General features: G+C 36.3%; 1 protein-coding gene across 1 annotated transcript in view; it reads left to right on the forward strand.

Annotated features, from left to right (window-relative positions):
* The window catches only part of LOC144964752 (neural cell adhesion molecule 1-like), an 87869-nt gene that overhangs the window by 58647 nt on the left and 10393 nt on the right, over window positions 1-18829 (forward strand). The window contains exons 2-4 of the mRNA XM_078899333.1: window positions 541-692; window positions 1834-1984; window positions 8903-9088. Of these exons, the coding sequence (XP_078755459.1) occupies window positions 541-692; window positions 1834-1984; window positions 8903-9088 (489 nt within the window). The remainder of the gene's footprint in view (window positions 1-540; window positions 693-1833; window positions 1985-8902; window positions 9089-18829) is intronic.

Consider the following 18829-nt stretch of genomic DNA (forward strand, 5'->3'; position numbering starts at 1 on the left):
TTTTTACGTGGCCAATAACACAATGAGCTTGTGAGTATGTGTTATTGCACAATAAAAATATAACGAGTTTAATAAATACAAAGAAATGAAAGAATATGCTTTTCCACCCATCCAAGTAAGATTATTAGATATTTTGTGACCAAATAGTATGGTATTTGTACTTCTATTCACCATAATTTGAATCTTTCTCCATCTGCTTGAATGACAATTTGACCCAAAAAACAACAGCGTTGGATTAGTGTTCATGCGCACCAAACGATTATTTTTATTTGCCAATCAGCTGTCTTTTACGCCTACTTTCACACAAATAAAATGTGCGCAAATAATCTGCAATAGTTGAATAAAAATTGTTGTTCAACGCGTTCAAAGCATTATTCAAGGATTACGTATTTAGAAATGATAGGGTTTTCCAATGAGAGGGGTGGAATAATTCCACATATTTCACTTTATTTCGAACTATGCCTGTGCAACACTCGCACCACTTCTCACATCTCCAGATACATATTTATTCATTATTCCTATCCTTTTTTTCTTTTTAAGTTTCAGCTACTAACACCACCATTACAGTGGAACCTAAATTCGATCCTGTGTGGTTCGTGGAGGGTGACCCCTTGACCTTGACCTGTACCGTCGAGTCTACAAAAGACTACACACCAGAATGGTGGAATGGTGGAGAACGGGTATCAGATGAGGTGAGCGCATTGATTTGTATATTCATTACTGGGAGATTACGATATGGCGTATATGAAGACACTGTCACACTAGCAAAACACCTTTTTTTTATTTTGTCCATTATTTAAAACTTTAAATATCTATAGAAAATGATTCCCCCCCCCCCCCCCCCCATTCCCAAAAAAACAAACAAACAAACAATCGAAAAAAAACAAAACAAACTTGAACATTTATATTAAACGTGCTCAAAGCGCTTTACAAGGGGTCGCTAGTCAACAACAACACTAAATGTAGAACGAGATTGTGTGATATTACAATATTCTACGGACAGAGACAACGCTATTTCGACCATGTACTCATTTTACACCTGAGCACGGTAGAGAGAGAGAGAGAGAGAGAGAGAGAGAGAGAGAGAGAGAGGGAGAGAGAGAGAGAGAGAGAGAGAGAGAGAGAGAGAGAGAGAGAGAGAGAGAGAGAGAGAGAGAGCTTTTTCCCATTGACTCAACTATCCGTCGTCCAGATCGAGACTAGAATCCAGTATTTTGGACTCAAAACATGACCTACATCAATATGACCAACGGGTCAAGTCGACGTTTAGACACCTTGACAGTTTGCATTTCCTGTATACATTTAGCATTTAATTTCTCATTTAGTTCATGTGCAAATGTTGCTGCTCGAAGCTCGAAGAAATAAATAGCAATGTGAAATTGAATGTAAGCTTCAATTTAATTATGAAAACAGATAAATGTTTCATTCATCATGTTTGTTGATAAAGGGGAAACCCGAAATATCCATTTTATCTGTTTTGGTAATTAAATTGAAGCTTACATTCAATTTCACATTGCTATTCATTTTGCTCATAAGAAATTGTAAATACTTCGACAGGCATAAATTATGTTTTCAAACTTTTCATTAATGATTTAAACTAATGAACATTGATTTCGATAAATACTGTAAATTTTGAAGTGCAAATAACTCAAATTCAGTATTGTTATTTTTATTGTTAAAACTGTAAAACCCATTTTTTGGGGGGGTTCTATCTTAATGACACCATTGAAGCTATCGTTTACATAATCTACATTTTTCATGATTACTTTTTTCCTCTTCTCAACCCTTACCTCCGTTCCACCTCACCCCGCCTCTTTCTCTGCATTGTAATAGAGTACCTCGTTGAAAACTTCCGAGGAGGTGACAGGGAGCTACAAAAAGACCTTGACCTTGACGAAGTCTGACGCTTCTGCAGATGACGTGGGTCTGTACTATTGCTCGTATGATGGAAAGGATCAGATGAAGCAGGTAGAAATGGTTACCGGTAAGACGACATCAATAAAGTAAAGAACTTAGAGGCTGAGGAAAACAATTCTATAAAAGAATCGACCGTTTTTAGGTTGTAGTTTCTTATGTGAGGTTTTTCCAATCAAATTTGACTCTTGAGCGAGAAAAAAATTCTAGCTTTTGGTGCATGAGACAGGAATGACGCTGTTTTCCGTGGCTGCTGCAGAAAGGCGTGCCGATCATTTCAGTTCCGAGTTTGAAATGGCTCCAAGATTCATTATCATTATTTAAGGAAAAATTATTTTTTAAATCACATGTTCGGAGCCAAGAAATGGAGAAATAAATCCATCAAAAAAGAGTTTATAGTTAAAAGATATCACTCATGAAGAACACCACATCGAACATCCAAATCAAGTTTGTTTCTAATATATTTTTTCAAAATTTCTTTACCTGTATGTATCATAAAAGAGGATCTTTACTTCTTTCCCCTATAAAAAAAAATTTTTTATACATCAGGGCTTTCATTAAACTCTTAAAATAAGGGGTTGATATATATTTTCTGGCAAAATTAAATAAAATTGTGATTATAAAACAGCAAGGTCCAGATAAACTATTTTTGCCTTGTCAAAATGTAGACAATTCTGACGGGTCCTATTCTATGCATTGAAGGAAAGACTGAATTATCATAGACTAGTTGATTATGAGGCGGAGTGAGAGTATCAGTTTTCAGGATAAATAACCAGACATCAATGGTAGAAAATCGATGTTCGAAACGATGTAATGTTGTTATGGGTTCCACAACACATCAGACTATGAACTGTCCTCGTCTAATAGATGTAGTTGTCTGCTCAGACACAAATCTCACCACTTGACCAGTGGTCAGTCATGATTAGCTTGTGTATATTATAATGTATATAATGTGTAGAGAAGGGGGTTGAATGCAACGGGGGGGGGGGGGGGGGGGGGGGATGGTATTAGAAAAAGATAATGTGATCAGACCAATACTAGCATACAGCAATAAAACACATTTCCCATTTTGACCAGAAAAGTTCTACTTCTTATGTAAATAAAGAGGATTCTTGACTTGTCAGAAAGTCAATGAATCGCATATTTTTTCTGATTTGGGAAGGGGGGGGGGGGGATAGTTATCTCATTCTTTCAATAAAAGATTATAAATTTTTCTAGCCAAAATGGAAAAAAAAATATATTTTGTCAATGCAGCAGTCCAAATTAACAAAGATTAAACCAAAAGTGATATATTTATGTTGAGGAGTGGAAGAGCAAAAATCGACGTTCCTCGATTTGAGTGTATGTTACTTGCGGGAGAAAGCGATTGATGGTCGTAAAATCAACTTTCTCTTTTCCAGCCATTTTCAGAACTTTCCTTGAAAATTCAGGCCCACCCAATTTAAAGTAGATTTTTCGTACTGAAAAACAAAAAGTCAATTCTATACATAATATTGTTCAGTAAAATGAGATCTACAACACAATGAGAAGATTTTATCGCTATAACAAAACCTTTTTTTTACCCAAAAAAATGTAATGTAAAAAAAATAGAATAAGAAAATAGCTGATTTCATCGTAACGAATGGTTGGTAAGAAAAGGGTTAATAACAAAAGGACATTATGAATATTTATTAGCGCATTCTCGTGACTCACGTCTCAGGACGCTTTGTTGTGTTTTAAAGTAGACGTCAAGATGTTTCTTGTTTGGCATTTTCCCCCTTCTTTCTGACGTGTTTTCATTCCACTACAATAAAGCAATCCAATCTGATCACAGTTTGGTTGTTTTAACATGAATAGGTGTTATGTTGGTATAAACTAGAGCTGAAACAGGTTTGAGAGTTTATGTCAAGGTGGGGGTTATTTTTATCGATTTGATATTTGAAAGATGAGTTTTCTGGCTAAAATAAAAAAAAATTAATACAAGTTTTTTTCAGAGTACGGCTGTATTAAGCATCAAGACATGGTGAAATTAGACTGTTTTGAAACGATTTGTGTAATAAAATAGTTTATCAATTACACATGTCTACTCTTTTCATCACACACTCAATTTTCTCCGGGCCTTCTGGCACTTGAGACGATGCAAGGGATCTCCACCTGGTCCTGTCAGCTGCTGTTCTTGGGGCCGCCTCGAGGGACAGACCTCTCTGCTTTAGGTCTCTCTCCCCGGTATGTCTCCAAGATTCCTTTGGGCGGCCACGCTTCATGTTTTCCTTGGGATGCCCATCGCAGAGCTTTCCTTGTCAACGTTTCTTCGGGTCTGCGACAGATATCCCCCACCCATTGCAATATTTTCCTTTTGATGACATTATCCAGAGACTCCACGTCTGCTCCAGTTCTAATGTCCTCATTTGAGATTGTGTTCGGCAAGAAGATTTTGGAGATTCGCCGTAAACATTTCTTTTGGAATACTTCAAGTTTCTGGATTATAATTTCTGGAGACCACAGAATGTATCATTAAACTTATCTTGAAAATCTCAAGTAATAATAACCTATCTTTTTAAAAAAATAGGGTTGGCTATCAACATTGTTCGGTAAAACCAATGTTAAATTTTTATCATGATGAATTACCGACAAATCTAAAAAGGATAAAAATATTTTTTACAGATTGATATACAAGTAACTTGCCAACCTCTCTTAAATTAAGGGTATTTTTATAACCCTTTGACTCAAAAAAGATTCATCTCGATTTGTGGTTATTTTCACAATACAGTAGCATGATAAGTATAATAGATGACAGCTTGTTCGTAATAGCCTTTATTTCTTCGTAAATATTGCGGTTTCTCCTCTAGTTACACACACACAACACACACACACACACACACACACACACACACACCAAAAAAAAAAAAGAATATTGTCACACCATGAAAACTAACATTTCTCTGATCTTACAAGGAAAGCAAAAACAGAATAGACAACGAATTAACTTTCAACAGTGATACTTTAGAAGCAAAAAACAAAACAAAAAAACAAAACAAAACAAAACAAATGTCATTTAATTTACAAACCAAAAGTAAAAGTATGACAATATCCTGATACTATTTGACAAAGAATGCTTACAGGAAAGTTATGATTTCACTAGTCTAAACTGAACCACCTAAATTCTTTGCTGGCGATGGAGGCATATTTTGGGGTTTTACTATTCTAAAATGAATGTCTTAATTAAATGTCATAACTACCACAAAAATATTTGTTCTGCCATCTGATTCGTAGTAATTAAGGTAAAAGAGGGGGGGGGGGCGTGATATTTATCAAGCAACTTAAATGAGAGAGGGTTGGCATAAAAGAAGTAAAGGAATGGATAGAATAATTCCCGACTCAGTCCACTTTGAAATTGTCTGAATAATATTGGTGCGATCATCCAGTTCCCAAATACAATTATTCTCAGTCTCTGCCCACGTCACGTGACAGATGAAATCGTTATTTCAAGGGAATTCCAATCCGTCCTATTGTCGTATTGTCTTCGACATTGTGTATTTAATCCATTCCGTGCAGGATGTATTTTGTCTTGCCCAGGGCTATTAGTCTTCACTCGGCCTCCTCTTTCTCACACTATCTAGCGGCGAGTGTGTCTGTTAGTGCCCGTAGAAAATCGCTGAACCATTCCATTTCATTTCATTCGAAGCCAAAGCTATCGATTTCTTGAGCGCGCCCGGCGAGTAAACTTTGACAAAATAGAAGGGGCGAGCCGGTATAATCAAACATGGCTCAAGTTGATGGGGTAAGGCAGACCCGTTCTATCCGATCCTCGGCACGTAATGGCTTTCAAGGGACGTTGAATCAACAACTGCCGTCCCGATTTGTTTCCTTCTCGTCGCTGCCCGCCCGATTCTCGAGTGAACAAGGTTATTTGGTCCTAATCCCCCCTCCCAAAAGTAACGGGAGTCAGGGGAGACGAGAAAACAGAAAACAAGACTTCCGCCCGTTTCCTCATCCGGTTTAATTTGTCGAGATTGACGTTAAAATTCTTCGCTGGCGAGAAATGTCTTTTTCACACCAGACCGGCCTGTAATTTAAGATGCTGAGACGTAAGGATCTTATTTAAGCGTATAAGGAACTTGTTTATCTCTAGCTATTTCATTTGAACCTTGAAGACATACAAACTAGCTTTATTCTCTTCTATTTGTTATTTTGTTTTTATCACTTGCTTTCCATTTTTTCTAGAGATTTTTCAACACACACGTTCAATAGTCTTTTTGATGGTTAAAGAACATACTTTTGTAAAAAAAAAAAAAAAAAAGGATTGACTTGCAAGTCACAATCAGCACAAAAGACAGTGCGCGTTACTAAATTTCTTTATTTAATCTTTATGATAAAAATTCCCGAGCATATATCACTTTTCTGGCGGGCAAAATGCGGCAACAATTACAATGTGAAGTGTATCATCAGTAGCGTCCAATGTAAAAGGTGAGCTTGTATATGGCGCAAATTCCACTAAACGTGATCAAAGCGCTTTACGATGGGTCCCCGACCTAAAGCAATACGTAACATATAGAACGATACATGGCGCCTGTTAGGCGATATTATATTTTTTTCCGACATAAACAACGCTGTTAACGGCCAGGTACTCATTATACACAAGAGTACGGTTAGAGAATGTGATTAAAGAGCCTTTTCCAGGGACTCAACTATGCGTCCATCGAGGGTCGAATGCGTCACCTTCCGATCCTAAAGCGAGTGTCATACTAGAAAACAACATAGCCGCACGTGTAGAGACGGTTCACGTACCTCATTAATGAATGACAGTTTTGGCGTACGCCCTAAAACACCTTAATTCAATTTCAGACAGAAAAATCCATTTTGATTCGAATTTTTGAGTCTTAAAGAATCAGCTTAATCTTTTCATTCTAGAATGACGTGAAAGTTGTTCGTTTTTTTGTTTTGTTTTGTTTTTTTGTTTTTTTGTTTTTTTAATTTATTTATTTATTTTTTGTTTTTGTTGTTGTTTGTTTGTTTGTTTTTTTTTTTGTTTATTTTTTTTTTTTGTTTTTTTTTTTTTTTTGCCGAATTGGAAAAAATGAGTTTTGACATCATTCTCCTCGGTTGATGTTAAATTTTTATAAGTTTTCTATAGAGATGGCTATTTCTCAATGCAGACTATATTCGGTAAAGTTTACATCAGACTTTATTATGGATTGTCTTGATTGCCTCACTGAATGCCTAGGTGACGGCATCTAACGATGCCGCACAAAAGGGCATAACAATTATTGATCTATAGATTAAGATGACCTCAAACGTGTCAAAACCTCTTAAACTGCAATCTCTCATGTTGTCTAGGAAAGGCAATTGAAGTCTGATTACTTTGGTCAGGGAAGAAAATCAAATTGATTGAAGTTGGACCCGGACTCGGGATTACCGTTTTACAGTGCAATAGATTGCTTACCCCAGTGCAGGCTTTGTAAACTCATTGACTGACACTGACCAAATTATTACGTCAAAATACAAGGCCAAACCATAAAAAGAAAGCAAATCGCGAGTTGTATTCGATAGTACAACCAATGGAATCATTTGTTTCCTTGAGCACTACTAATGACAACTCGCTAGGCGCTGCACCAAACTGAAAATGACGTCACAATACAAGTCCTAGTGACAAAAATGACGTCGCTCAGGTCTTTGTTATTGGTTTTTGGTATATTTTTTTGCCATCCTTGTTTGTGAGTTATTCTTACTAAACTGTATTAACCAGACTATAAGTTTTGTGTGTTCGTCGTTTATACTTCCGGATGGCAATGTTGTGACTTTCTTAGCCTAGCGCACACTATCTATAGATAGAACGAAGATGACATCACTCTGGTCTTTGTTATTGTTTTTTGCCATCCGCGGTTTATGAGTAATTCTCACTAAACTGTATTAACCAGACTATAAACGTTCATGGTTATACAGAGTTTTGTGTGTTGGTTCGTTATGCTTCCGGATGGCAATGTTGTGAACTTCTTAGCCAAGTGCATTCTATCTATAAGTTAACGAAGGCTACACTTTGATAATAATCCTTACCTCAATAAAAAATATTGATCATTACGGTGTTGATGACTAAATGCTATTGTACTTCTGAAGTCAAACGCAGTCAATGACCAGACAATCGAAAATCAATCTATGGATCTAGCATTGTCTCCTTGGGTTAATAATAATTTACATAAATTACTCAACTTGACTCGGGTGTGAATGAGTTCCTAGTCATAGACAGTAACAAATATTGTTACAAATACGATACCTAATGAGCAGTGAATGCTGTATGAAAGGGAATCTAGCTACCAGTGATCTTTTCAGCTACTAGACTAGATAAAAATCTGCAAAAACTTATTTGTTTCACTATTTGATTCATATTTATTTATTTATTCTCCATACATATGGCATTTATCATTATTAATATTATTATTAATTATTATTATTATATTATTATTATTATATTATTATTATTATTATTATTATTATTATTATTTATTATTATTGTTATTATTATTATTATTATTATTTTATTATTATTATTATTATTATTATTATTATTATTATTATTATTATTATTATCATTATTATTATCATTATTATTATCATTATTATTACTATTTTATTATTATTATTATTATTATTATTATTATTATTATTATTATTATTATTATTATTATTATTATTATTATTATTATTATTATTATTATTATTATTATTATTATATTATTATTATTATTATTATTATTATATTATTATTACTATTACTATTATTATTATTATTATTATTATATTATTATTATTATTATTAATTATTATTATTATTATTATTATTATTATTATTATTAATATCAGTATTATTATTATTATTATTATCATTATCATTATCATCATCATCATCATCATCATCATCATCATCATCATCATCATCATCATTATTCGGGTTTTTTTTTTAAATGATGGCCTAACCTCTCTTCTTCCCGCAACCTTATCGACTTCCACTCAGTGACCACCCGAGATGCCAACCTGACCCAGGGGTACCACACAACCTTGACCTGTGACGTGGAACCCTGTAACAGTATATGTTCCATCACCTGGCTCAAGGGAGACACACCACTAAGTAAAATAGCGGAGCTGGATGGACGAGTGACCTATGGTCAGTACAACACCTCCGTCACAATTAGCAACTCCCGTAAGTATTGTCTCTCTGCGCACGTGCGTGTGTGTGTGCGTGCGTACATTTATGTATTTTGTAGGTGTTTGTCTGTGTGTGTGTGTGTGTGTGTGTGTGCGTGTGCGTGTGTGTGTGTGTGATTTGTGTATGCTCATGTGTGTATGTGTGTGTGTGTTTGTGTGGCATCGATGCTATAGGATAAGTGGTCTCGTCAGATTACCAAATACAAGCGATGTTGAGCGTAGTTAGTGAGCAGATAGTCACAAAGATTGCTAAACCTTGACAAAGGCGTTGGGTCATTGGGTAAGGCTATTTAAACTTTAACTTTTAGTTCATTTGTAATCCTGACTAGAAGATGTAACGAATTTGAATGTGTACGTACTATGCAACAACAACAAAAATGATGCCTAACAAGCATTTTGTACTGTATGAAAATGGAAATTGGGTTCCACATAATGACTGCTGGAATAATAAATTAAGTGCTGAGAGGCGCATTGAATATACTGAAACATTGTAAATGCATTATATCGTTTTTTAAATGCATTACGTCGTAGTTCATTTAATGTTCAATCTCCTTATTGCGCCATAGTTCATTTAATGTTCAATCTCCTTGTCTGTATTTGTAAATAATTTGTGTTGATTAACTTTTATTAGTCTAACCACCCTCTCTCTACGTATCTAGTTATGCTTAATGATATCTAGTTTACAATAATGATTTGCGGTGTTAGATTTTCGAGCGTTAAATATCACTAAAATTATAATTTGTTTATGAATAAGTATAAGTTTATCATCTTTGAAGACGTCTTTTATCAAACATGACGAAATCGGGATCGATTGATGGTTGGACTAAATTATTTCTTACAATCTTGCGTTTAGGAATTTAAACTTTGTTCCCAACGCGCATTCGCAAACACGTACAATGGTTGGGAAAACGTCCGAAATTCCAAAAAGCAAGAGGGGAAGAATCGTATATTATACCCCTACTCTCCAATAACCTTACCCATATCATTTCTTTTCCAAATACACTCTTTTTTTACACCAATCAGCAGTTCTCGAACTTAACAATTTGACCTTAAGGTGTATCATTGTGGTCCGGATATCACTACGGGAGGAAAATATTTCTTTGTCTCGTACGTTTTGTTGTTTCTTTTTTTACATAGGATAATAGGGACGCCTCACACTATATTTGTTAATATGTTATGATAAAATCGGGATGTAAGGGTTAATAATAATATGCAATGTTCAATCAGATGCTCTGCGGTCTGCGGACCATTACCACAACAAGTAAAAGTGGGCGACTCCGACAATGCTCAATGATGCAATATGGCTTCCGCTAGAACCGTCCTGGACCGTAGTTAGTTGGCCATCATCCACTGAATCCTTTTACTGGCATAGAACCCTGAAGCTTGACTCTCAGTTCAGTGAAAACGACGTCTCAGCTCCGTGGAATGGTATTCTTCCAAGTCGACTTCTATCTCTTGATTACGTCCCATCCCGAAGTCAGAGAAGATAAAAGTTCTCACTGATTTGCAGTGACAAAAACATCCCCGACAGACCGCTAATTGAAACTAAAAACAATCTAAATTCTTTTGAATAGCAATCAGTTTTAAAGGCATTTCAGTGCTTTTTCATTCTATAGTCTTTCAATTTAAAAGTTATGCCCATATATATATATATATATATATATATATATATATATATATATATATATATATATATATATATATATATATCTGTCTCTCTGTCTCTGTCTCTGTTTCTCTCTCTTTCTCTTTCTCTCTCTCTCTCTCTCTTTCTCTTTTCCCTCCACGCTCTTCCTCTTCTCCCTCTCCCTCTCTTTCCCTTTCTCTCTGTCTTTCTCTCTCTTCCTCTATCCATCTATCTATCTATCTATCTATCTATCTATCTATCTATCTATCTAATTATCTATCTATCTATCTATCTATCTATCTATCTATCTATCTATCTATCTATCTATCAATCTATCTATCTATCTATCTATATATATATATATATATATATATATATATATATATATATATATATATATATATATATCTACCTACCTATCTATAGACCATCTATATATCTATTTATTTATCTATCTATATCCATCCCTCATATCCGGCGATGAATATCTGATAAAAAAAATATTTTCGCAGACTTGAAATGATAAATAATTTCACGATGTTAAAAAGATCAGGTCTTCGACCTAAAAACAATCCAATGCTCAAATAGAATCAATTCATTTATTAAACTTCACACATGTATAATTACTTTGCTTATCCTACGTTTGGTTGGCTGTCACATTGGTACAAAGACCCAGTATGTCAAATAAATGAACCATTAAGATATTGGGTGGGGTGTTCGAATCCGGACACCTAAAATGGTCCCCTCAGCTCAATAACGTCTAATGGCCACATACCTGGAGTAATTTTTAAACTAAATATTGCACGTGTTGCAAACACCGTTGAGCGAAAGTTTTAGGTAAAATATACTTTGTCCATTATCAGACTTCATTTTGTGTGTTTGGCCTTGATTTATGAGACCAAGTCACTTATGTCAATTCGGACATTGTGTCTTCCAATTCGGACACCCGATTTTGCCAATTCGGACACAACTTTTACAATTGAGACAAATGCAACTAACTTTTCTTAGTTTGAGCTAAGGTTGGCGTGTACATATATTCAGTTCTGACACCCGAAAGCAATTATGGGCCTATTTTGACATTGTTGTAATGGACAATATTTTGCGTCATTTTTTTAGATTTCCATTACAACAATGAGCGCATAATGAATTGGGTTATCAGGCCTTCAAATAAGTGCACGTCGGCTAAGTCGGATGTGAAGCTAAACGAGCTCTTCACGATTATGGTGGACTGATTTGATAATAACAAAATCTAAAGCCGGTTTATTTATGAATTTAAGCGTTGAAAAGAACGAAAAGGGATTAATGATTATGCTAAAAATATTGATAAGACGATTTCAAGAATCCATGACGGTAATTCGTGTAAAAGTGTTTGATATGGGATGCTGTCCACTTGCGCTTATTTGCTGGGCCTTATGGGCTCATTGTCGTAATGGAAATATCAAAAGATGACGCCAAATATTGTCCATTACAACAATGTTAAACTAGGCTCTTAAATGGGTTCGAATGTCATACCTGCCTATATGTACACATCGGGTGCTGTACAACGAGAGGAGACTTTGCGCTAATAGTAATTCAAATTGATTGTTTGGAAAGAAAACCAATATTTTATTCCGAAGAATCCGCGAATTAATTAGTAAAAAAAATGTATAATTTAAATTGAAAACAAATAGACAACGACAAAACGGGGCAAATGCAAAGGTTTGAATTGCAACAACCGTGTGTCTGAATTGGAACAACCAGGTGTCTGAATTGGAATAATTGGGTGTCTGAACTGGAACAATTGGGTGTCTGAATTACCTACAACAAGTGATGTTTGGTAGCAAACATTTTCAAAATCTATTTTAATAAATCAATATTGAAAAGAGACATAGATATACTTAGATTTTGGTTCCAGATGATGTTAAACCGCAGAAATATAAAAACAAATTGAGAAAAATCATTTTCATTTGTGACAAGTTATATAGCAAATGCTGCTTGGTATGGCTATGGGTATTGACTGTAAGATGCCTGGATTTTGTGAAAAGGGATGGGAGAAACTCGATTCTCCGATCAAGACAATTATTTTTTTAAAACAGTTAATCAAATTATATGTAATAGAAAAGGACTGAAATTGGCTTAAAATTATCATGCATTTATTTCAGACTGTGTTAAATCGGAACCCAGATCTTTGTCATAATTTTTATTAGAAAATAAGATTTAGGTGTTAAGATAGACGGTAAATACGATCGGATGTCCGAATTGGAACACTGTCCGAATTGCAACACCCTACCCTAGCGCATCATATCTATTATATTTTCTAGATTTTAAAAAATGATTTAGATAGAAAAGGGGAGAGAGAGGGGGGAGGGGGGGGAGTTGATTAAAAAGAAACTTTGAAACAGGTTTCTATGACTAGTTTAAACCTCTAATTTATACAGTATTTCTCTGCACATCTCTCTCTCTCTCTCTCTCTCTCTCTCTCTCTCTCTATCTATCTATCTATCTATCTATCTATCTATCTATCTATCTATCTATCTTTCTCTCTCTCTATCTATCTGTCTCGCTGCCAGCTCGCTGCATATCTCCCTCTGTATCTCTATATCAGAAATATACTAACACTCTCTCACATCGCCAAAGACACAAACACACAGAGAGAGAGAGAGAGAGAGAGAGAGAGAGAGAGAGAGAGAGAGAGACTTGTATTCAAGTTAGAGAGTTCCTGAAAATCAAAAATTGAAATACTATGCAAGACTTTTTACCCTTCACTACCGTTCCCTAATCAATACAGTATGATTATTGTGATCAATTTACTAAAACATCGGCGATGCTTAGAACCAACACCGCCACCCCCCCCCCCCCCCCCCCCCCCCCTCCATCCCCATCCCTCTCTCTCACACACAAACACACACACACAAATACACAAACACACACACACACACACACACACACACACACACACACACACTCTTATACCCCCACCCCGTTAGACTTATTGCCATTCTCAAAAATCTCTGTACTGAGATTTCCTCCCCTAGGGGCCGTTACTCGACTAGTGAGAAAAAATCAAGTTGGAGAACTCGCCTCGCGAGTCATTTTCCTTAATTGGCCGACAGCCCTAAAGTAGAATTGGGAGAGAGAAAGTTCCCTCCCTTTTATTCTTACATTATTTTGTTTTTGGTCTACTTTAGAAATTCACTGGATTTTGTCTTGAAAGGAATGGGTTTATGTTGTGCTGGAGATGAGATGAACCAAGGATCGTAAATTGAGAATTAATGGATAACTGAGAGTGCCAGAAAGTTTTTACACACAAAAGGAAAAAGCCAGACAATTATTTGAGCCCGCAATGTAAAAGAAAATGCCTAATTTAATTTCTCTCGATCATATTAAAATTATTTAATAAAATATGAAATTTATTAAGATATATCCTGCGCTTTTCTAAGGTTTCGCTAGGCTCAATGTGCTGCAAAAGTTTTATTTATCCCATTATCAGATTATATGGAACCAAATTCTCATACATGTCTCTTGACGGGCGTCTTTTTGGACCAATACTCCTACAATATTCACCACTGTCCATAGCCAGAATCACCGTCACGCCTAAATCGAGTGGAGTAATATTTTAAGTACCTTACCTAGAGCAGAAAGTCGGGGCCAGAGTTTTGTGATCATTGTCCTCCCTACCCTATCTGTGATCACGCTCACTATCGCTTTGTTTTATTACATGACTAGACAGGCAGCCGTTGCACCACCAACGACATTTGAGTAGTGAACCATACAATCTCTCTCTCTCTCTCTCTCTCTCTCTCTCTCTCTCTCTCTCTCTCTCTCTCTCTCACTATCTATCTATCTATGTATCTATCTATCTATCTATCTATCTATCTATCTATCTATCTATCTATCTATCTATTTATCTATCTATCTCTATCTATCTCTCTCTTTCTCCCCCCCCCCCCTCTCTCTCTCTCCCTCCCTCACTCTCTCTTCCTCCCTTTCAATCTCTCACCTCTCTCGCACTCTCTCTCCCCTCCTCATCCTCCTCTCTCTCACCCTCTGCCTCTCCCTCTCTCTCTCTCTCTCTCTCTCTCTCTCTCTCTCTCTCTCTCTCTCTCTCTCTCTTTCTTTCTATCTATCAATCAATATCTATCTCTGTTGACTGATCCCTTAGAGAGCCGTTGTTGCCTCGTTGGGCTTTCTTGAGGGATGACACTCGATCCTCTGCCACTTACAAATTTATTTCAGCTATATTCTATGCGTTTTAATGTACATCTAAAACATAATGGCCTATTCGCGTGACACCGTTTTACGGAGAGCTCCAAGCATTCTTGGGGGAATAGACTTCAACAGTCGTGACGTCACTTCCCTCGTAATGACCCATAGTAACTTAGTAACTGATTCTAAACTATCGGAACATAGGCGGACGCCCTTATGAAATACTTCTCCGACGAGCATAAAAGTGTATCCAGAGGAGAAAAACATTATAAATCTAACCATGCTTTGACTTTTATACATTCTGATCACATGACATGTGAAAAAGTTCTAGCTAGTATAAAGAATAAAAAGTACCGATATTCTTTGTTTAGAATCAAGCTGCTGGTTGCTGGGCGAACATGGCATCATACATTGAATCCTATTCAGATAATCCATCCAACAAACGTCTCATGGCAACAGAATTCACACAAGTTGTTACAATTGGAAGCAGAAGTCGAGACGACACACATTCCTCTCTTCTGGTTCGAAGCTTCTCGGAAGTGTGTAACCAGTCCTCCAGAAAAATAACAATGAATAAGTTCCTGAATCATAAGGTGTCATAACTATATTGGTAATAGGATATATTGGCAGATTCGTATGATTACGAGGAGTAAAAGAGCGAAGATGGATGGTCTTTATTGACAACCAGCATTTATTTAGGCAAGAAAATAAGACACCATCACTCTTCAACAAGAAGATCAGTTGCACAAGGTCAGTCAGGGAATTCCTGAAAAGCAAAAATTGAAATACACGACTTTGTACCCTTCGCTACCGTTCCTTAATCAATACAGTATGATTATTGTGATCAGTTTATTAAAACATAGGCGTTGCTTGGAACCAACTTAAGTCAGGCCTTCGGAGGACTAGTTTCACACTTCCAAAGAGATTGAAACCATTATATTTACGTCACACGTTCCCTATTTCGTTGGTTTACTATCTTTCTGTCCTCAAAGCGCTCCTGAGAACGTCCCCCTTCGCACTATGCTATTCCACCGCGGAGTATTGCGCTCCAATGTGGGGTAGAAGCAGAAACGTTGAGAAGGTGGATGTAAAACTTCGCAAGTCGATGCACATAGTGTCAGGAACGCTAGCAACAAGTCCTAGAGAATGGGGCCCGATAATGGCAGCGATCCAGCCCCCCGATGTCCGGAGGGAGACGATTACGGGAAACTGGCTGAGTAAGATCAAAGAGAGAGGGAATGGGGATACCCCTCTGATGCGCATAATGGACGGCGACCCTGTTTCAAGCCGAAATAAGTCCCGGCAACCCTTGTACGCAGAATCCCTGACTACGTCTAGAGCTGCACATACGAGATGGAAGTCGGTTTGGACGAATTCAATCCCTCGTGGGGGCGGGGACGTTACCTCCTCTAAGCTTGGTGAGAAGTTGCCAGGCTTTGATACCAGTAAGAGGAGACACTGGGTGACGGCGAATCGGCTTCGGTCGAGGAGCTGCCTCACGGCCAGTGCGCTCCAACGGTGGGGTCTTTCTAACTGTCCAACATGTACCCACTGTGGGCAAGAACCTGAGACGGCAGAGCATCTAGTCGAACGGTGTGTTGTGACGATGCTACCTGGCGTGTTTGCGACGGCGCAAGAGTGCGGACCGGACATTGCTGATTGGGTCGATCGTCATAACATAGTAGTGTGAAAACCATAAGAGGCTGCTGCTGTCCTCAGGGACACGGATTTTTATGAAGTGGAACTTGAACTCTGGCCTCCTAAATCATAGCTTAATGCTTTGTCAACTCGATCCTATTGACCTTCCCCTCGCCCACCAAGCTCGGTTTTTATAGGAAATAGATATTAAAGAGAACAGTTATGGAGTATAAAGTGTACTTTTTTAACATTATTATTATTATTATTATTATTATTATTATTATTATTATTATTATTATTATTATTATTATTATTATTATTATTATTATTATTATTATTATTATTATTGTATGCTTAATACTAATTCAAACAATTTGCAAAAGTTCAGCTCTCTTTGCTTGGTTATGACTCTGAAGACAGAAATACTGAAGAAAAAAATATTTTTGAAAAAACAACTTATATCTAGTCTGCTTGATATTCATCATGCAAGGTTGAAATAAAACATTTATGTTCCGAAAACATTCTAAAGTCGCTAGATTTATCCCCTCTCCATCCAAGTCTATCCCATTAGACCAACTTATCTTTGCGTAAATACCAATACAGCACCAGTTAAGTCAGTCTAAAAAGAAAACAGATTAATCTTATCTTGGGCATCAGTAAACCTGTAAGATCTTGTCTTTTTCGTCTACACGAAATAATCTGTTTGTCAGTGATTTGAGTTCGTGGTGGTGGTGGTGATGATGATGATGATGATGATGATGATGATGATGATGATGATGATGATGATGATGATGATGATGGTGATGATGATGATGATGATGATGATGATGATGTTGATGGTGATGATGATGATGTTGGTGATTATGATGATATTAATAACATTAATATTCATACCAATAATCATAGTATAATTAAAATAATAATAATAATAATAATAATAATAATAATAATAATAATAATAATAATAATAATAATAATAATAATAAAAGTAATAATGATAATAATAATAATAATAATAATGATAATAGTAATAATGATAATAATAATAACAATTATAATAATAATAATAATAATAATAATAATAATAATAATAATAATAATAATAATAATAATAATAATAATAATAATAATAATAATAATAATAATAATAATTATAATAATAATAAAAAGAAGAAGAAGAAGAAGAAGAAGAAGAAGAAGAAGAAGAAGAAGAAGAAGAAGAAGAAGAAGAAGAAGAAGAAGAAGAAGTAGTAGTAGTGGTAGTAGTAGTAGTAGTAGTAGTAGTAGTAGTAGTAGTAGTAGTAGTAGTAGTAGTAGTAGTAGTAGTAGTAGTAGTAGTAGTAGTAGTCGTGGGAGTGGTGGTGACAACGCTGTTACCGGACAGGTTCTCATTTTACACCTGAGTGCGGTGAGAGAATGTGAGTAAAAGAGCCTTTTCCAAGGACTCAACGATGCGCCGAGCGAGGCTCAAACCCCTGGCCTTCCGATCCGAAAGCGAGTGTCATACCACTAGATTACATAGGGGTCTGGAATTCCAAAGAATCTGGACCCAGTCTCCTGGCGGTCGTCCAATGTCTCCTCTTGAAGCTATCTGGCGTCCATTCACCCTGATTGACGTTCCCTTCTTTGCTTCTCCTCCTCTTGACCCACCCAGTCTTATTTTTCACCCCTACCCCTCCCTTTGCGTCCTCCTTTGTCAAAAGCTAATATTTTACACCGGCCCTGATTGGGAGTGAAAGGGTTAGCCAAACTGTCAAAAGATTTCCATATCAGTGACCTGCAAAAGGATTGATGTATCCATGCCTGGACATCGATGTTATTAACACATTGCCAGGATTCCTACACACACACACACACACACACACACACACACACACACACACGTCTCTCTCTCTCTATGTATATATCTACATATATATTGGTATATAATATATTTATATATATATATATATATATATATATATATATATTTGTGTGTGTGTCTGTGTCTGTGTGTGTGTGTGTGTGTGTGTGTGTGTGTGTGTGTGTTTGTGTGCTGTAAAAAGATAAGAATAAAATTATTTTTAGCCACCCCTCCCCCACCTCTCCCCCTTGGGAAATTTGTATTTCTGGATCCGTTTTCAAACTTCAGACAAAATGTGAATAATTCGTGGGTCCTTTTTTTTTTTTGGAGGGGGGGGGGGGGGCAGTCACCATGATCAACTCTATCATAATAGGCTTCAACAGTCGTGACGTCACTTCCCACGGCATGACTCATTGTAACTTAGTAACTAGATCTAAACTATC

This window comes from Berghia stephanieae, chromosome 2 (genome assembly GCF_034508935.2).
Source record: "Berghia stephanieae isolate SIO BIC M18660-M18661 chromosome 2, UCSD_Bste_1.3, whole genome shotgun sequence".
Taxonomy (NCBI): Eukaryota; Metazoa; Mollusca; class Gastropoda; order Nudibranchia; family Aeolidiidae; genus Berghia; species Berghia stephanieae.